The following is a 21,221-nucleotide window of genomic DNA, read 5'->3' as shown; positions in this document are numbered from 1 at the left end:
ATGTGTTTCAATGTGTTATCCACTATGACACCTAGATCTCTTTCTTGGGTTGTAGCACGTAATATGCAACCTAACATTGTGTAACTATAGCATGGGTTATTTTTCCCTATATGCATCACCTTGCACTTATCCACATTAAATTTCATCTGCCATTTGGATGCCCAATCTTCCAGTCTCACAAGCTCCTCCTGCAAGTTATCACAATCTGCTTGTGATTTAACTACTCTGAACAATTTTGTATCATCTGCAAATTTGATTATCTTACTCGTCGTATTTCTTTCCAGATCATTTATAAATATATTGAAAAGTAAGGGTCCCAATACAGATCCCTGAGGCACTCCACTGCCCACTCCCTTCCACTGAGAAAATTGTCCATTTAATCCTACTCTGTTTCCTGTCTTTTAGCCAGTTTGCAATCCACAAAAGGACATCGCCACCTATCCCATGACTTTTTACTTTTCCTAGAAGCCTCTCATGAGGAACTTTTGTCAAATGCCTTCTGAAAATCCAAGTATACTACATCTACCGGTTCACCTTTATCCACATGTTTATTAACTCCTTCAAAAAAGTGCAGCAGATTTGTGAGGCAAGACTTGCCTTGGGTAAAGCCATGCTGACTTTGTTCCATTAAATCATGTCTTTCTATATGTTCTGTGATTTTGATGTTTAGAACACTTTCCACTATTTTTCCTGGCACTGAAGTCAGGCTAACCGGTCTGTAGTTTCCCAGATCGCCCCTGGAGCTCTTTTTAAATATTGGGGTTACATTAACTATCCTCCAGTCTTCAGGTACAATGGATGATTTTAATGATAGGTTACAAATTTTTACTAATAGGTCTGAAATTTCATTTTTTAGTTCCTTCAGAACTCTGGGGTGTATACCATCCGGTCCAGGTGATTTACTACTCTTCAGTTTGTCAATCAGGTCTACCACATCTTCTAGGTTCACCGTGATTTGGTTCAGTCCATCTGAATCATTACCCATGAAAACCTTCTCCAGTACAGGTACCTCCCCAACATCCTCTTCAGTAAACACCGAAGCAAAGAAATCATTTAATCTTTCCGCGATGGCCTTATCTTCTCTAAGTGCCCCTTTAACCCCTCGATCATCTAATGGTCCAACTGACTCCCTCACAGACTTTCTGCTTCAGATATATTTAAAAAAGATTTAATGTGAGTTTTTGCCTATACGGCCAACTTCTTTTCAAATTCTCTCTTAACCTGTCTTATCAATGTCTTGCATTTAACTTGCCAACGTTTATGCATTATCCTATTTTCTTCTGTTGGATCCTTCTTCCAATTTTTGAATGAAGATCTTTTGGCTAAAATAGCTTCTTTCACCTCCCCTTTTAACCATGCCGGTAATCGTTTTGCCTTCTTTCCACCTTTCTTAATGTGTGGAATACATCTGGACTGTGCTTCTAGAATGGTATTTTTTAACAATGACCACGCCTCTTGCACACTTTTTACTTTTGTAGTTGCTCCTTTCAGTTTTTTTCTAACAATTTTTCTCATTTTATCAAAGTTTCCCTCTCTCTTCTGGATCATTTGCTCCCCTCTCCCCAGTGGTCTCATCAAAAGAATTTAATTCTGCTGCAGCATTAGGACCCTATGGATTCTTCCCACCTGCTACTGCAATCTCCAAAAGGTTCTTTCTCTTCGTTTCTGCTTTTAATTCTGCCTTACTGTCCTTTTGATTCTTAACACATGGCACCTTCTGTGACCACATGGTGCTAAAGTTAAATACACAATATTCTGTACTCAATAGGCTTTCTTATGCTCCATCCTGTTTTCTGGAGATTGCAAGAAAAATTCTTAACACAAACTAGATGGTCCCAAAATAAACAAATCTTCCCTTCACACTAAAAGATCAAGAAGTACACAGGCACAAATTAAAGGCTCATATAAACCTTTCACCTGGAATCCAACATCCCTGTTGCCAATTTTGTTCCGGGTTCAGACCATGCACACTGGCATTCTGACCTGGGGGGTTAATCTCACTGAGATCTATACTGGGGGCTACGTGTGGGGCTTATCGCCTGCGTGCACAGAGGACTACCTCAGGGATTTACCCAATATAAGTGCGCACAATTCCTGGGATTATACCTAGGGGCTTGAACCCAGGAGCTTATCCCCTACACAAATAGTCACACACAATTACTGGGATTATACCTGGGGGCTTGAACCCAGGAGCTTATCCCCTACACAAATAGTCACACACAATTACTGGGATTATACCTGGGGGCTTGAACCCAGGAGCTTATCCCCTACACAAATAGTCACACAATTACTGGGATTATACCTGGGGGCTTGAACCCAGGAGCTTATCCCCTACACAAATAGTCACACACAATTACTTGGGATTATACCTGGGGGCTTGAACCCAGGAGCTTATCCCCTACACAAATAGTCACACACAATTACTGGGATTATACCTGGGGGCTTGAACCCAGGAGCTTATCCCCTACACAAATAGTCACACACAATTACTGGGATTATACCTGGGGGCTTGAACCCAGGAGCTTATCCCCTACACAAATAGTCACACACAATTACTGGGATTATACCTGGGGGCTTGAACCCTACACAAATTTTGGTTCAGTACATCACGGTTCCAGGTAATTAGGAAAGTAAGTTTATTTGAGCAATAGGAGGATAGAACAAATAAAATAGATCATATGGAAGAAATAATGGTAGAGAATAAAAATTGCTATATATATATATATATATATATATACAATCATATATGAGGATACATCAAATACATCCTATTTAGTTTTCAAACTTTTATTTCTTTATATTTTTCCACAATCGTTTTATCAGAAACATCCACATAGCAGAATTCCTTCTTGCTATTACATATAAATCCAATCTAAAATCATTACAAACTCTGTTTCTCAAAAAAAGCCCACTACTCTGAAAAATGTCCGTGTTTATCTTGTCCAGATCAGAGAAAAGAAGGGATGTATAACTTGATTGAGGTCTAGCTTTTCTCTGATCGAACCAAATTTCAAACCTTCTATTTTTGCCAGGCATGTCCACAGACGTACTCACAAAGGTTGACACACCCCAACATAAAGCCCTCGATGTTTCACCACCCAAACGGCTTCATCAGGGAGAACTTTAATAACAATTTTCATGCAATACCAAAAATATCTCGGTTGAGCTTTAGGCTCTGTTCAGTTCAGTTTCTACCTTCCACTTTCATAATACGGACATCGTTTTATAATTCATTGCCTTCCCCAAGATATATTCAGAAGGACAGATCACTCTTATATTAATTCGATATATAATCACATATGAGGATATATAGCAATCACATTCAACTCAATCTTTAACCTTTTTATTTATTCATATTTTTCACAACTTTTTCTGAAAAAGTATTCCTATAGCAGAACAATTTCTTGCTAGAACATACAAAATTATCTCTAAAATCATCCCACACAACATTATTTCCCACAAGAGCCCACCACTCTGGAAGTTATTATCCTTACACATGTATCATAAGGTATTTCTCAATTCTGGAAAATCTCAATGTTACACAAACATATTTCACAAATCCAAACCTCCCAGAAATGTTCACAAATATTTCTTCTAGAAATTATATTTCCAAGGTTCACACGATGTTTTCACAACTTCAGACTTCCCAGAAGTATTCACAGATGTTTTTCATACATATATTTCCAAGGGTTCATACACCCCAACACAAAGGCCTCGATGTTTCACCACCCAAACGGCTTCATCAGGGGGATTTTAAACCTTATTTTTCTCACATTTTAAAAACAAAAAATACACATATTCATAAACCCTTACACATTTCCCCATAGTCCCCATAACTTTCCACTTTTAAGAACTCATACTTATATAAAACACATTTCTCTCACATTTCTGGCTCTATTCAGTTTTTACCTTCCATATTCTTATTCCAGTCGTAATTCAATGACTCTATAGGTTCAGAAAACATACACCATAGACACCTCAACATAGAAACATAGAAATGACGGCAGAAGAAGACCAAACGGCCCATCCAGTCTGCCCAGCAAGCTTCACACATTTGTTTCTCATACTTATCTGTTTCTCTTAGCTCTTTGGTTCCATTTCCCTTCCACCCCCACCATTAATGTAGAGAGCAATGATGGAGCTGCATCCGAGTGAAATATCAAGCTTGATTAGTTAGGGGTAGTAGGGGTAGTAACCGCCGCAATAAGCAAGCTACACCCATGCTTATTTGTTTTACCCAGACTGTTATTCAGCCCTTATTGGTTGTTTTACTTCTCCCCTGCCGTTGAAGCAGAGAGCTATGCTGGATATGTGTGAAGTATCAGTTTTTCTTCTCCCCTGCCGTTGAAGCAGAGAGCTATGCTGGATATGCGTGAAGTATCAGTTTTTCTTCTCCCCTGCCGTTGAAGCAGAGAGCTATGCTGGATATGCGTGAAGTATCAGTTTTTCTTCTCCCCTGCCGTTGAAGCAGAGAGCTATGCTGGATATGCGTGAAGTATCAGTTTTTCTTCTCCCCTGCTGTTGAAGCAGAGAGCTATGTTGGATATGCGTGAAGTATCAATTTTTCTTCTCCCCTGCCGTTGAAGCAGAGAGCTATGTTGGATATGCGTGAAGTATCAGTTTTTCTTCTCCCCTGCCGTTGAAGTAGAGAGCTATGCTGGATATGCGTGAAGTATCAGTTTTTCTTCTCCCCTGCCGTTGAAGCAGAGAGCTATGCTGGATATGCATTGAAAGTGAAGTATCAGGCTTATTTGGTTTGGGGTAGTAACCGCCGTAACAAGCCAGCTGCTCCCCCCTTTGTGAGTACAAATCCTTTTTTCCACATTTCCTCTTGCTGTTGAAGCTTAGAGCGATGTTGGAGTCACAGTAACCATGTGTATGTTTATTGAATAAGGGTATTATCTCCAGGCAGTTGCCGTCTGTAGGAGTAATGAAGAGGCATCAGACAGCTTTCATGGCAGGCAGGAAGAGAGAAGGCAAAGAGAGTTTGCCCTCACGAGCCTTTTCCTTTTATTGTATATTCATACAAAGGCAGATGATGTATCATTACATGATTGGCTACTTTCCCATAGCAACAGAAGAGTCATTACACCATTGGCTTTGGCTCAGGGGGTGTGCACGGATCATATCATTGGCTGCTGAAATCTATACCTCCTGACTTTGTCCTGCCTCTGACTAGGGAACACCCAGCCCTACTTTCAGGCTATCAGGATTAATTATAAGCCAGAGAAATACATGAAGTCAGGTATCCTCTCCTAGGCAGAGAGGCTTAAGCACAAGTGATGCTTTTATTCAGGCAAATGTCAGGGAGAAGGGAAGTTAATGTTTAAACCCTGATGAAATGGCTTGCTGGCAAGCGCATATTTCCCACATCTCACCCTTTCTGTTTTTGTTTAGGGCAGCTCAGTAAAGCTTTAGACCCTTACTGAAATTTGTTATGTCTTGGTATGGGCTGGAAATAGGGGAAGGGGGATTATGGAGAGAAGAAAGCTATAATTCGACGTGGTGTGCCAGCTGCCGATGAGCTTCTGAATCTCCATATCACCCAGAGCTGGTGCAGGTGGTGTGCCAACTCTGCAGGGCTCATGATTCCCTATTAGGCATCTTACAAGACATCTTTGTATCCGGGCTGAGAGCAAGGTTTCAATATGGATATGAAGTTTGGGTATGCACTGAATACAGCATCACAGGCAAATAATTAAGATAATTACAGTAATTATAATAGAAATCACCCCTTTGAGACCAGAAATATCAGGGAGCCAGGACCATAGCCAGTCCCATGGAGAAGTTGGTATTCTGTCTGAAAATGGTGCATCAGCACCCATGGTTTCTATCTGCTCTATGGTATGTGTGAGGTTTGCTTTATAAACTGATATGTACACACAGCAATGAGATCCAATTAATGCACAAACACCACCCTTTAAGGCTAAGATGGTTTCTAAGATATAGCTGTTCTGTAATGCTACTTCTCTAATCTGAGAGACTTTTGTTGTGAGTAGTTTTAATGCATGGACTGTCTGATTAAATATGGCAGTCGTCCAGTTAGCTAGGACGTGTAAGTCTCTGTAATTCATAGCTGTCCCCATTGGAGGAAACAGGCTTCTAGCTATCTGAGTTTCTGTATACTTTTCTATGGGATTATTTATCGCCTCCCTTTTGTTACGGAGCCTTGCTTTAGGTAAATTTTTGACTGCATAGTAAGAGGGGAGGATGTAGCCTAAAGTGCATCTGTCTCTCCATCTTGGGGAAATGTACATATATGCTCTACGCCCACATAACATCCATATGTTTCCTAACAGATTAGTGGACTTGTCATTGGTTATCATTTGGGCTATATAACTACAAAAGGTAAATCCTTCATCCCCTCTATACTTTCTGTACCTGCTTGGGTCTCCCACTGCACATCCTGAAATCTGCCAATTGCATACATATGTGGTATAACTATGCAAGTGTTCAGTGATTAATACAAATGTTCGGTTACAATATGGATATTTCCCACCTGAATTCCCTTTCCATCCCCTGTATCATAGTCCCAACAACAAAGAGCGGCAGTCTCTTGAATACAGCTACCAATGTGTAGTATGGTATTATTAACTGGAGAGTTAATGAAAACACCTCTCTGTAAAGGATAATTAGTCCATACTGTAAGGTTAAATGGTACAGCATGCATCAGTAGTTCTCCGCAGGCTTGGGTTGGCATATGTGTGCAGATCCAACAGTCTGTTCGATTCAACAGGTGTGAAAAGTTCTGTGCAGAGGATGTACATGTTGTCCTGTCAGAGTCCTTGTTCTGAAATCGCCATAGCTGGAGAAATAAGGCAAAAGATGAGGATGCAGAACATAATTGTTAATGAGTTGGCATTCAGGCAAGAAAAAGCGGCTAATAAGTTCTCTGGAGTTTTCTCAAGGCCTTGCTGTTCTAAGAGTTGTGCAGTTTGGTCGGATAGGGCCTTGATCTGTCTCCAGGTCATGTGGTGCTGCTTTTTGCAAGGAGTCCGGTCTCTGTCCTTCTGAGGGCTGTGGAGGCTCAGGGAGAAGTTGGGGATCGGGTCCTGTAGACCTGGACACCTTTCCATCTTTCCACGGCCCGATTGGACCTGTGGAAGCAAGCAGAGAAACATATCCTCGTTCCCCATTTTAAGGGAACGGGACCATACCAGACATTAAATATTCTATACAAAACTGATGGCTGTGGGTGACTAACCCTAGTCCCATAATGATTACTCATGGCTGTGGTCTTAAATTTGAAATGTTTGGATGATTTAAAGTGATTTAAAACAATACTTTGTTCTTGTTCAGCCAGTCCTTCTTAGGGGAAAATCCAGGGGCAATCCCCCCCTTTTTCTTTTTGTTTGGTCCAGAGCTCTTAAGGGTATGATTGGCTCTCTCCACAATGGCTTGCCCTGTGGTGTTGTAGGGGATGCCAAATAAGTATTTAATGTTCAATTATTGACAAAATTCATGCAAAGGAATGGCTGCAGTAAGCAGAGCCATTATTAGTTTTCAGAACGTAACCCCATTATCAAGAAAGTTTTTATGCAGTGATCAATTTTCATTCAGTAAATTAGCAATAAATGTAAATTAATCGTTTAAAGGAAAAGTCATTTGCAGTAAGCAGGATCAAATGACAAGTATATTAGACATTACATTAAACATATGCTACACAAGACTGACATATATTCATTCATCTTGCAAAAATTCATTCATAGTCTTCTTGGCATCAAGACAGACAACAGATAACACATAATTTGAGCTAAAAATCTTACCAAAAAGTTATCAAAAACAAAATTAGATCAAGGATCAAAAGTAAAAAGTCAAAAGGTGCTAGAAAAATGTTTGAAAATAAACTGCAAAGTGTTCATCTTCACATCTCCTCATGGCAGCGTCAATCTGGAAAATATTAAAAACTGGCATACAGCAAAAAATTACTAAGGTAAGGATTAAAGGGAAATTCTTACTTTTTTAACCTTGGATAAATTAATTCTATTATTCAATTTAATAAAATCAATTTGGAGTTGCAAGAAAAGGTTTGGGAGGGATTGCTTTAGATGTAGCAACCTCTATCAGTAAAAATTTTAAGGTTCAGAATTCTGTAAAAATTTTGTGAAAAAGAAAATAAAACTGAAGTGTCCTTAAGACATGAGGACTGCAGATCTGAAAAATAAAAACTATTATACAACAGAATTATTAAAACAATAATATAATATAACTTGTAGAATAACATAGCGCCTCCTAGTGGAGACCCCATCATTACTTTATAGATTACAACTATTGTTCCAAGTTGCAATCAATAATACTCTGAGCTTAATGCTTAATGCTTATAGAGGCTCCCTCCAAGTTCCCCCAGCATTAATGCTTACTGCTTATAGAGGCTCCCTCCAAGTTCCCCCAGCGAAAACGACCAGACACATCACCATAAGAGATCGCGCCACCTCCACAGTTGGCCCTCTTTTGTGGAATTCCATTCCTACAGACCTCAGACAGGAGCCCTGCCTCCCAACTTTTAGGAAAAAACTTAAGACTTGGTTATTCAAACAAGCATTTCCGGACACAATCCAATGACACATTCCAATGACTCCTAAAACTCCACTCCTCTTGTATATAACATTTATTCTGTATACTATATTTAAATTGTATATTGTTTAACCATCTCTTTTCTCTCCTCTCTTCTTCCTTCTCCAAGTTCGGCTACCCTTGTTAAATGTAACTGTACTTTCGGACACCACAGTTCTAGTTTTTTGTTTATAATGCACTCCTGTTCGATGTAAACCAGCAAGATATGTTTTCATGATTGCCGGTATATAAAAACTCTAAATAAATAAAATAAATAAATAAATGTGGAATATCAGAATAGAATTTCTTCATATAATTATTAGAATAGGAAATTAAACACGCTGTTCGCTCAGCTCTGTCTGCTGCATGCTAAAGTGACTGTAACTACTATTAATCTGTCTGAGTTATAACATATATAAACTAGAGAGAGAAACTGCAGTACTAAGTCCAGTTTTTTTTTCTTTTCAAAAGTTCTCCCTCCTTCCCCCATGAGTGGCAAGCAAGAGTTACAGAAAAGGGGGGGGAGGAGCAGTGTTTCTCAAAAGAAAAGAACTGCACCCAAGGAGTTAATCCTTCAGTCAATAGGAACTTAAAGATAGCTTTGTTTAACAACTGATAACATCGACCACAGACAATGGCTGGCTGATTCCTTGCAGACAGACACCACTTCAATTCACTTTAGGGAGAATCACAGTAAGAATACAAGTTCTGTGTGCTGGCAATTCAAACTATAAACTTAAATCTCAGAGAAATGGAGTCATTTTAAATGTGAGCCAAATTAACTTTGTAAAAGGGAAATTTTCACATGTAATTTACACAGTAATTGTTCAAATCTCAGTACAGTTTTAACATAAGGTTATGCATACACTTAGTGGGGGAAAATACTCTCAAAGTATGCAGATTTTTTGTAACTGAATTCAAATAGAAACTACTCCTTAAGTATGCAGTTCCTCTGCAACTGAACATCGAAGACCAGGAGAAACCATTTTTTCCAAATTTGTACTGTCTGCACAGTTACTTTGCCTAATCTGGTCTGCAAGAGGTCATTGAAGTGTATAATTAAATCAATTTTTTCATAGTGATATTTTCTTTGCTTGTAACGCAGGAGTCTAATTAAATCCTTTTTTTCATAATGATATTTTCTTTGCTTGTAACACAGGAGTGCAGCTGCCTGGCCCAAGGTCTTACACGCTGATTTCTTTGAAGACCTGGGGGCAAAGCCACTGCTCATGGCATTCCGGGCTGCACTCAACTCTATTGCTGCCACACCTAGTTCTTTGTTTCTTTCTGTAATGGGAAAGGCTTGAATCCCTTTCAATAATTCCTCCCTTGTGAGATTTCCATGTTCTAGGTGGAATCCCATGCTGGTTGGTGGGGGAAGGGCTTGCAGGCAAGATGGAGGAAGGCTAGTTTTTCTGACCTCAGTGTTTTCTATTTCCTGGGGCCTTTTCTCTGAGGTGGATGCAGAGGAAGCCACAGGAGCCATGTGAGTGTGTGTCCCCAGATGTTCTATTTCATTTTCTGTCCCCCTTTGTTCATGGTTCTTTTCTGTGATGGGGAAGGCTTGAAGTCCTAATAATTCTTCTCCTGTAAAGTTTTCTTTCTGCGGTTTCTGCTGAAATTCAATGCTAATCGCCCCACCCAGGCCAGGTTGTAGCTCTATTGTTCTCAAGGGTTGCTTTTCTAAAGAAATGGGGAACGTGTGAATTGCTTGTGCCTTGGGTGTAGGTATGGGGAGCTGAGGATACAAAGAATTTGCTCTGTCTGAGGAAGACTGAGAAGATGGGGGAAGGGTATGTCTGCCTGCTTCTAAAAGCACATGGTTTGAAACTGCTGTCTTGGAATTTTTTTTTTTCTTCCATGTGTTCGATGGCCTCTGTACATTTTTGCCATATTAATCTTTGCTTTATGGGAGCTCTGGGAGCCGTATGAAGACAATTGCCGATTGAGATCCATTCCTGGGTATTTAGAGTATTTAGAGTTCCAGCCTCCATCGAATACCAAGGGCAACGGCAAGCTATTTCACTTATTAATTTTTCTAAGTCCCCCAGGCTGACTTGCGCTATTTTTCTTCTGGTGATGAAATAATGATTATTGATGATTTTCTGCAGCTCCTTGGCATGTAGCCTCTGCTGCATAGATAAATCACTGCCCATGCTTACGAGTGTGGGGAACAAACTTGCTGAGAAATACTTTTAAAAATTACTAAGAAGTACTTTTTTTAAAAAAAATATTACGATTGCAAATCTGTTGAACGGTACGTACCTTTAAGCTATGACCAGCCGAAATAAGCATGGAGTTTATCATCACGGTCGGGCTCACCAGATATAGGAGTAATGAAGAGGCATCAGACAGCTTTCATGGCAGGCAGGAAGAGAGAAGGCAAAGAGAGTTTGCCCTCACGAGCCTTTTCCTTTTATTGTACATTCATACAAAGGCAGATGATGTGTCATTACATGATTGGCTACTTTCCCATAGCAACAGAAGAGTCATTACACCATTGGCTTTGGCTCAGGGGGTGTGCACGGATCATATCATTGGCTGCTGAAATCTATACCTCCTGACTTTGTCCTGCCTCTGACTAGGGAACACCCAGCCCTACTTTCAGGCTATCAGGATTAATTATAAGCCAGAGAAATACATGTAGTCAGGTATCCTTTCCTAGGCAGAGACTTAAGCACAAGTGATGCTTTTATTCAGGCAAATGTCAGGGAGAAGGGAAGTTAATGTTTAAACCCTGATGAAATGGCTTGCTGGCAAGCGCATATTTCCCACACCGTCATTCTGGCGAGCCACCCACTCTTCATTGACGGCCTCTTGACTTTATGGATCCACAGTGTTTATCCCATGCCCCTTTGAAGTCCTTCACAGTTCTGGTCTTCACTACTTCCTCCGGAAGGGCATTCCAGGCATCCACCACCCTCTCCGTGAAGAGATACTTCCTGACATTGGTTCTGAATCTTCCTCCCTGGAGCTTCAAATCGTGACCCCTGGTTCTGCTGATTTTTTTCCTACAGAAAAGGTTTGTCGTTGTCTTTGGATCATTAAAACCTTTCAAGTATCTGAAAGTCTGTATCATATCACCTCTGCTCCTCCTTTCCTCCAGGGTGTACATATTTAGATTCTTCAATCTCTCCTCATAAGTCATTTGATGAAGACCTTCCACCTTTTTGGTCGCTCTTCTCTGGACCGCCTCCATCTTGTCTCTGTCTCTTCGGAGATACGGTCTCCAGAACTGAACACAATACTCCAGGTGAGGTCTCACCAAGGACCTGTACAAGGGGATAATCTCTTCCCTTTTCTTACTCGATATTCCTCTTTCTATGCAGCCCAGCATTCTTCTGGCTTTAGCTATCGCCTTGTCACATTGTTTCGCCGACTTCAGATCATTAGACACCATCACCCCAAGGTCTCTCTCCTGCTCCGTGCACATCAGCCTTTCTCCCCCCATCGAATACAGTTCATTCGGATTTCCACTCCCCATAAGCATGACTCTGCACTTCTTGGCATTGAATCTCAGCTGCCATATCTTCGACCACTTTTCCAGCTTCCTTAAATCCCGTTTCATTCTCTCCACTCCTTCCGGCGTGTCCACTCTGTTGCAGATCTTAGTGTCATCCGCAAAAAGACATACCTTACCTTCTATCCCTTCCGCAATGTCGCTCACAAAGTTATTGAAAAGGACCGATCCCTGCGGTACACCGCTTAAAACCGCTCTCTCTTCAGAGAGCGTTCCATTTACCATCACACATTGTCTTCTGTCCGTCAATCTTAACAGATCTTACATCACCATTTCAAAGAGAAAGAGATCAATTTTACACAGCTTACCCATGCTGTTCCTTCAAAAGTCGCCTGCACTGCGATCACAAACACCATTACCAGCTGTTTCAATAGTTCAGAAAAGAAAGCACAGACGCCGCAGCTGCGCCTTAGATTATAACCCCTCCCGAAATCATCTGGGTATTCCATGCACTCGTCCACCGACGAACGTAACCACTCCCAAAGGCACTTAATCTTTTGTTTCTTATCTGAAAGGAAATCTTGCAGCCACTTGAATACTACACCCCGATTCCCAATGCTTTTCAGCGATTCATCAACAATTGATGATCAATTAAGTCTAATAAAACCAATAGTGCTCCTTCTCCCCTATCAATCATTGGTAAAACATCATATTTCAAGGCCACCAATAACGTTTCTGTACTTCAACCACGCCTGAAACCTGCCTGAGCTGGATCCAAACAAAAATTCCATTGATATTGGAATTGTTGCAGGAAGGTTTGGTTAAAGGCTTGGCCTTAAACACTCTGAAGGTGCAGGTAGCAGCTCTTGCTTGCTATAGGGGGTGGGCCAATGGTAGACCCTTGTTTTCTCATCCGAATGTGTCCAGGTTCTTGAAGGAAGTCAAGCATCTTCATCCCCCCTTGCGTTTACCAGTGCCTCTTTAGAATCTTAATCTCGTATTGTGTTTTTTGGCGGGTCCTATATTTCGGCCGCTGCATGCTCTCTCCTTGCAGCTAGTTACCTTGAAAACATTTTTTCTGGTGGCAGTCTGTTCGGCGTGGCAGATTTCCGATCTACAGGCTCTTTCTTGCCCTGAGGTTTGTGAATGACTCCAGGAGCTTAGGACTGTACCTTCCTTTTTACCGGAAGTGGTTTTGGAGTTTCATTTGAATCAGTCTATTTTCCTGCCTACCCTGGACAGTGATAGAGATGAACGGGATTATTGTCTGTGCATGCCTTGGATGTCAAGCAGCAGCTGGTGCAGTATTTGGAGGTTACTCACTCCCTGAGGAAGACTGATCATGCTCCATTGTGGAGGTAAACAAGGAGATCAGGTGACGATATCCAGGCAACTGAACTGCAAGGAATAGGGGGTAGAGAAGAAGCATTATGGGCCGTCCTTAAAAAAAAAAAAAAAAAAGATGGTGCATCCATTTTTGCTGGAGTGGTTTACAGGCCTCCGACTCAAACGGAAGAACTAGACAGCTGATTGAAGACATCCAAAAGGTGGGAAGGAAGGGAGATGTGTTGATTGTTGGAGATTTTAATCTGCCGGACGTTGACTGGAGGATCCCTTCTGCGGAATCTAACAGAAGTAGAGAGATAGTGGATGCCCTGCAAGGGGCTCTGTTCAAACAAATGGTAATGGAACCCACAAGGGAGGAAGTTGTTCTCGACTTAGTGCTCACAAACGGGGACAGCATCTCAAATGTCTGGGTGGGGGCCCACCTTAGCACCAGTGATCTTCAAACGGTATGGTTTGATATTGCAAACAGGATACGGAGAAGTCACACTAAGACCTGAGTTTTGAACTTTAAAAATACGGACTTTGCTGAAATGGGAAAATTCCTGGAGATGGAACTTGAAGACTGGGAGAAAATGGGAGAGGTGGAATAACTGTGGGCCAAACTAAAAGGAGCAATTACAAAGGCATCTAATCTTTTCATTAGAAAAGTTAACAAAAGCAAGAGAAGTAAGAAACCCATCTGGTTCTCAAAGGAGGTGGCTGATAAAAAAGAAGAGAGTTTGAGAAATATAAAGGATCCCAAAAAGAGGAACACAGGGAAGAATATTTAGTTAACTTGAGAGAGAAGAAAGTAATCAGGAAAGCAAAAAGTCTGGTGGAAGAAAGGATTGCCAAAGAGGTAAAGAGAGGTGACAAAACCTTTTTTCAGATACATCAGAGAAAGGAGAAAGGTGCAAAGAGGTATAGTGAAATTGAAAGGAGAAAAGGATCAATGTAAAGAGAGGAAGAAAAGGCAGAAATATTAAATAATTGTTCGGTGTTCACTAAGGAAGACCCTGGAGAAGGACTGTCACTGGTTAACAAGGTTGTGGATGGGGGCAGATTTGACAAAACCCCGTTTACGGAAGAGAATGTATGTGAAGAGCTAAGAAAACTGAAAGTGGACAAAGCCATGGGGCCTGATGAGGTTCATCCCAGGATACTGAAGGAGCTCAGAGATGCTGGCAGCTCCGCTGTGTGACCTGTTCAATAGATCCCTGGAAACGGGAGTGGTGCCGAGCGGGTGCTGGTCCCGCTTCACAGCATGGGAGCAGAAAGGCTGGAAATTACAGGCCGGTTAGCCTCACCTCAGTGGTGGGAAAATTAATGGAGACTCTGCTGAAAGAAAGGATAGCGAACTACCTACAATCTGGAGAGTTGCTCGATAAGACAGCACAGATTCACCAAGGGAAGGTCCTGTCAGACAAATCGATTGATTTCTTTGATTGGGTGACCAGAGAATTGGATTATAGAAGAGCGCTCAATGTGATTTACTTGGATTTTAGTAAAGCCTTTCATACGGTCCCACATAGAAGACTAATGAAAAAATGAGAAGCTTGGGAGTGAGCACCAACGTGGTGGCGTGGATTACAAACCGGTTGACGGATAGAAGTCAGTGGGTGATGGTAAATGGAACCTACTCTGAAGAGAGAACAGTGTTAAGTGGAGTGCCTCAGGGATCAGTGTTGGGACCAGTTCTGTTCAATGTCTTTGTGAGTGACATTGCAAAGGGATAGAAGTTAAAGTTTGTCTATTTGCAGATGATACTAAGATCTGTAACAGAGTGGAGTCACCGGAAGGAGTAGAGAGAATGAGATGTGATTTAAGGAAGCTTGAAGAGTGGTCGAAGATATGGCGACTGGGATTTAATGCCAAGAAGTCTAGAGTCATGCATCTGGGATATGGTAGTCCAAAAGAACTGTATGTGATGGGGAGTGAAGCGCTGCTGTGCACCGAACAGGAGAGAGACCTTGGGGTATAGTGTCTAGCGATCTAAAGATGGCAAAACAAAGAGACAAGGCGATAGCTAAAGCTAGAGGAATGCTGGGCTGCATAGAGAGAGAAATATTATTATTATTATTATTATTTAAGGTTTTTATATACCGGCATTCAAGAACTCGTTCTCATCATGTCGGTTTACAGATAACAGGGGTGCAAAAATATAACCAAAAACATAAATAAACATGAAGAAGAGATGCAGTTACATTTAACAAGGGCTAAGAACTAGGATTGTAAGAATTAAAAAGAGATAGAGGAGGATAATTATATACAAGTGTGCAGTATAAATATCTAGTAAGAAAAAGGAAGTGATAATTCCCTTGCACAGTTCCTTGGAGAGGCCTAATCTGGAGTACTGCATTCAGTTCTGGAGATCGTATCTCAAAAGGGACAGAAACAGGATGGAGGCGGTCTGGAGAAGGGCGACCAAAATGGTGGGGGGGGTCTCCATCATAAGAACATAAGAATGACTTATGAGAGGTTAAAGGAGCAAAATATGTATACCATGGAGGAGAAGAGGAGCAGAGGAAATATGATACAGACCTTCAGGTACTTGAAAGGTTTTAATGATGCACGATCAACAACAAACCTTTTCTGCTGAAAAGAAACCAATAGAGCTAGGGGTCACAAAATGAAACTCCAGGGAGGACGACTCAGAACCAATGTCAGGAAATATTTCTTCATGTGGAGGGTGATGGATGCCTGGAATGCCCTTCTGGATGAGGTGGTAAAGACTAAAACGGTGAAAGATTTCAAAAGAGCATGGGATAAACACTGTGGATCCCTAAGGGGAAGGGGAATGTAGTAAGAGGCATGGGGGTAACTTGCTGGTGTGGTGGATACTACCCTTAACAAATAAGCCTTCGTACTGTTGATGCAGCTCCATCATTGCCCGCTGTTTCAACGGCAGGAGGAAAAGAGGAATTGGATTCAGACAACAACCAACAAGGACATTGAACTGTACAGTCTGGGAAAACAAATAAGCATGGGGATAACTTGCTTGATGCAGTGGTTACTACACTTCTGATGCATCTCCAACATTGCTCTCTGCTTCATCAGCAGGGGGTGAAAGGAAATTGGACTCAAACAGAAACTAACAAGAGCCCTGACCTTGGCGGTCTGAGGGAAACTGATAACTATGGGAGCTTGCTGGGCAGACTGGATGAGCCATTAGGTCCTTTTCTGCCATCACTTCTATGTTTCTATGATAGCCCGTTGGGGGAAAAAGTCGTCATGATTGCCTATGTGGATGCGGATGTACCATTACCTAGATAAGTCAAGGCACATTCCACTAGAACTCAGGTGGTCTTGTGGGCAGAGATTTGGTGGTTGTCTCCTATCGAGATTTGCTGGGCGGCAAAGTGGTCATCTTTACATAGCTTCTTCAGGCATTACCGCTTGGACATATTAAGACTCAGGAGGACACGGCTTTTGCATTGTGCAGTTTTGGTGGGGCTACAGGCAGCCTCCGAGCCTTTTTCGGGATTAGCTTTGGTACATACCACTGGTGTGGATAGGCCTGCCTGAATGCAGAGGAAGGAGAAATTACTTATTACCTGATAATTTCTTTTCTTCTAAGGAAGGCAGACCAATCCACATCCCGCCCTCAGCTGCCTGCTTGGTTTTTGTTTGTTTTTTATTTGCGGACGATGCAGAGTGTTATTTCTTTTGATTCATTTGAAGGACTGTAAGTGAAATAATCAGCCCCTAAAATGTTAACGTTTTTGCTGAGCTCATTGTTTCCTGGTTGGTTGGGAGCATGAGTGGTTAACTGTTAATAGTCATGTTTAAGTATAATTGGTTTGTGCACAGTTTGGCTTTTCTAGAGATACTGGCGGACTGATGTTGGGGCAGGGCTATATGTCAGTGACATCTGCAAGTCAACTTTACTCTGTCTCCATCTGCTGGTAGGAGTGCATAACTGAATGTGTGGATTAGCCTGCCTTAGAGGAAAGGAAATTATCAGGTAAGTAGTAATTTCTCCTTGTATCTATGTTCTGAGAAAAGGAGACCCTTACTGTTTTCTGCTTGTGCCTGAATGTGCTTGTTCCCTGTCCTTACACGCTCTGAGTTGCAGAACCTCAGTTTTTGTCATTCTGATTGTACCTAGTTTGACAACTGTAGAGCTGCACGTCCTGATCTTCATTTTGTTGTTTTTTGCAGACTTGCCTTTCCATTCCAGACATCAAGACTGCATTCAGTGACTGCATCAACAAGATTGGCAAACGAGACTGCCTGACGCAGGCCTGCTCTGCTCTCACTGGGTAGGTTTGTGTGAAGGCTGCTTAGCTACGTGTCATGAGGAGACATGAGGCATTGAGATGTGTATCTTGGACAGGCAGACCGGCAGAACTGTTTTGTTTTGTTTTTTTAACTTCCAAGGATGCAATGATTCATTTTATGGATTCGCTGTAGGACAGTTAGAGTCTGCCAGCAGGAAGGAGTGCCATGCTCTGTACGCAGCACAATCACATCGCATGCTGATTACTCGTGACGCACTCCCCTTCCCCAAAGCTGGCATGCTCGGTCTGGAAGATCTCCCACAGAGGGCCATGGGAAGCGCTAGATCTGTAGGTAGTACAGTCATAATATAATTTTAGTAAAGCCTCTGATACTGTGCGCACAGGCGACAGTGGAGAGGAGGAATGGCCTGCTGGTTAGACCAGGGAAAGCTCAGGGTTCAAATCCCACTGCCGCTCCTTGTGACCTTGGGCGAATCACTTCATCCTCCATTATGTGAGGGAGAAGCTCAGGCCCTTAGATTGTGAGCCCTCTGGAGACCAGGAAATACCCTGTGCGGTACCTGAATGTACTCCCAGACCTGCCTGTTGTCCTTACCAGTCACGGCTGAGGGAGAGCAGCGGGACTGCCGTTCTATTGGAAGCGCCTTAAACAAAATGTGTGTATTCTTCCCCGGTCACTCCTGGGAATCGCCCTGCAGCTGCTCTATATGTGCACAGTGCTTGTTCACTAAACCCGATTTTGAAGTAAATCCAAGCCCTGCTGTGCTATAAACTGACGCCTCAGGTGTTTTAATGAATTCCTGAAACAAAAAAAGACCAAGTCAAATAGTATTGTAGAGCTGTGCCGACCACAGATACTTGTCAGAACGTAATGTCCTTAAGTAATTTCGATATTGTTCATTTGAAAAGATACCGCATCAGCAAGCCAGTCACGGCAGTGAGAGACTCTTGCCGTCTGGACTTCTCGTCACTTGCGGTGTAGATGTTTGCAAGAGTATTATAATGAAATTGTAATCCAATGTAAGAATGTCAGCTGGTCCCTACTATTTTAAATAGCAATTCAATATTTTAAATAGCAATTCAATATTGAATTGCTATTTAAAATAGTAGGGACCAGCTGACATTCTTACATTGCATTACAATTTCATTATAATACTCTTGCAAACATCTACACCGCAAGTGACGAGAAGTCCAGACGGCAAGAGTCTCTCACTGCCGTGACTGGCTTGCTGATGCGGTATCTTTTCAAATGAACAATATCGAAATTACTTAAGGACATTACGTTCTGACAAGTATCTGTGGTTGGCACAGCTCTACAATACTATTTGACTTGGTCTTTTTTTGTTTTGGGTTTGATTTATAAGACTAGTGCCGCAGTTCTTTGTTTTGTTGTTTAATGAATTCCTGACCATTTCCAGTGCCTGGAGTTATTGAAAAAAAAATTTTCAAAATAAAAAGTGAAGCCTGAAGGGGCCGGAGTGAAACCCCCCCGTTCTTATGTCCTCAGGCCTCAGCCAGACCTCTGGATATATCCTGCTCAGTTTTGCTGCCCTTTCTCTGTTTGCTATTGGTTTTACTCGTGCATCCCCAGGCTTTTCAGGCAGAAAACCAGTAACTGTGCCTTGCCTCCACAGGAAAGGCTTGAACGAAGGCATTGAGTGGATGGTGAAGTGCGTGGTCAGGAACATTCACCGCCCGCCACGGCAGAAGGATATCACCTAAAGGTGTCCCCTCATCCTTGGAGACGGCGGCGTTCCTGCTCGGTCTCGCATCTCCCAGGACAAACAAAGACGCAGTGTTCAAGCCGTGAGCCTGAGGACAATTCTTTCGCTTCCCTCCCGTCGGTGCTCACGCGGGGCCGGGTGTGTGAAGACAACGCTCCAGGCCTGGCCCAGCTTTGCTGCTTCATTCAGAGAGCGAGAGGGTGCGGTGTTAGTAGTTTTCTGGTCTGTGACTCATCGGCCCTGCTCTGGATTAGAGGGATCAAGATGTCACTGAATGATTCAGTAAGGCAGTGGCAGGTGTCTCAGGGAGGAGCCATCCGAGAGCCAGCAGAACATGGATCTGCCGCTTCCCTTCCTTCCCGCTCCAACGCAAACGTCCTGAGTTGTGAATGTCACTGGAGCCATGTCTTCTAGGTTTTGTTAACGATGTCATGATTTGCACGTCACCCTTTGGGGGAGGGGGCTATGATGTCACACACTGGATTTGGGACACTTGAGGGATCGGCTGGGGATCAAACGTGTTACCCCTCAAGCATATTGCGTTTCAGGAATCAGCATCGGAAAGAATTCAAGATTTGGTATAGGGGTTTTATAAGTTTTCTGGTGGGGGCTTGAAGTGAGTCTCGGCAGCTTAGAGAAGTGTTGGGTGCTTTGTGTGGATTTGTGTGTTAACTTTAGAGTTGATTGAAGACAATAACCATTCAATCCTTTTGTTTCTTAGCTGTTACTAAGGGGATTTATAGTATTGCAGTATCACACAACCTTCTTAAATGGTGTCATACGTAGGATGAGCCTGCTGGGGAGGGAAATTTAACTCTGGTACAATAAATCCATTCCCTAAAGAGCTTGCCATCAAAGGCACTGAATTTTAGTGTGGGCTTTACTTTACTCGTGGTATCATGAGATGCAGTAAGCTAATGGCATGCAAATGGCTCATGAGTAAGTAAAGAGCATGCTAAAAGTATGAGGTTTCTTAGCATCCAGTCAGATGAATCTGGACCAACTGGGTTATGCACCTCTACCAGCAGATGGAGATGGAGCAACGCTGACGTCACACTACATATACCCCTGCAGTGACATCACTCTGCCAGTATTCTCCGTCTCCAGCAGATGGTGGAAGTGCATCTCCCTACTAGGGGGTGCTTCGAATTGAAAAGGAGAGGTAAGGAAAATTCCTGTTCGTACTCCAGATCAGTCCAGACAAATGGGTTTATGCATCCCTACCAGCAGATGGAGGCAGAGAACAAAACTTTGAGACACTGCTACATTTCCGAGAGGGCCACCTGCAGCCCCTCAGTATTTCTCTGTCTCCAGCAGATGGTAGAGGTGCAGTCCTGCATTCCTGACTGATTCTGGAGTCTTGGTCATTGGAGATTTGGAGCTGCTTCCCGAGGTGTTGGGTTCCTTCGTGGGCCGTCCCTCGGGGAGAGCAGGGTGAGCGCAGAGTTAACAGTCCCTATCAGGACTCGGCCCTTTTTTTGGCAGGGGGGTTAGATAGCCAGGGGCCCTGATTCCCTCTCCCCCTCTAGGCCCTTCGCTCACTCGGTGTGCCTGGTTCCTCAGTAGCCTCCAGAAGCAGGGGAGTAGTGCTTTCCCCCTTGGTTTATTTGGTTTTTTTTTTGTTCTGGCCCTGTTGCTGTAAAAAAAAAAAAAAAAAAGAGCAGTGAAGCAGGGAGGCTGCAGCAGCGTTTCTGTGCAGGCTTGAGGAGCAGGTAAGTTTTGTTTTGTTTTTTTTTTTCTGCCGGGAGGCAGGAGGAGGGAGTGGGCTGAATTGCCAGCCTTTATTGGGGTTACTGCTGTATTTCAGCGCCCGGACAGTGATCAGTGTGATCGCTGAGGCCTGACCACATGTGCAGGCCCGACTGCCCCGACATGCCGGCTCCCACGTAGCGCGGCAGACTTTGCTGCAGCCTGAGG

The 21,221-nt window shown here is 42.6% G+C and overlaps 1 protein-coding gene across 4 annotated transcripts in view; it reads left to right on the top strand.

Moving 5' to 3' along the window:
- Positions 1-20,962, top strand: part of ARFRP1 (ADP ribosylation factor related protein 1) — a 92,039-nt gene extending 71,077 nt beyond the window's left edge. For 3 of the 4 annotated variants that reach the window (XM_029613365.1, XM_029613367.1, XM_029613366.1), the window contains exons 7-8: positions 17,501-17,601; positions 19,215-20,962. In XM_029613365.1, coding sequence (XP_029469225.1) covers positions 17,501-17,601; positions 19,215-19,302 — 189 coding nt within the window. In that variant the 3' untranslated portion in view covers positions 19,303-20,962. Of the gene's footprint in view, positions 1-17,500; positions 17,602-19,214 lie in introns of those variants that run through there. The other variant, XR_003858287.1, reaches the window with a different exon arrangement.
- The last annotated feature ends 259 nt before the right edge of the window (positions 20,963-21,221 follow it).

Source organism: Rhinatrema bivittatum, chromosome 8 (genome assembly GCF_901001135.1).
Source record: "Rhinatrema bivittatum chromosome 8, aRhiBiv1.1, whole genome shotgun sequence".
NCBI classification, from domain to species: domain Eukaryota; kingdom Metazoa; phylum Chordata; class Amphibia; order Gymnophiona; family Rhinatrematidae; genus Rhinatrema; species Rhinatrema bivittatum.
Note: the sequence above shows the minus strand (reverse complement) of the source record. Positions and strands in the feature narration are given on the sequence as shown.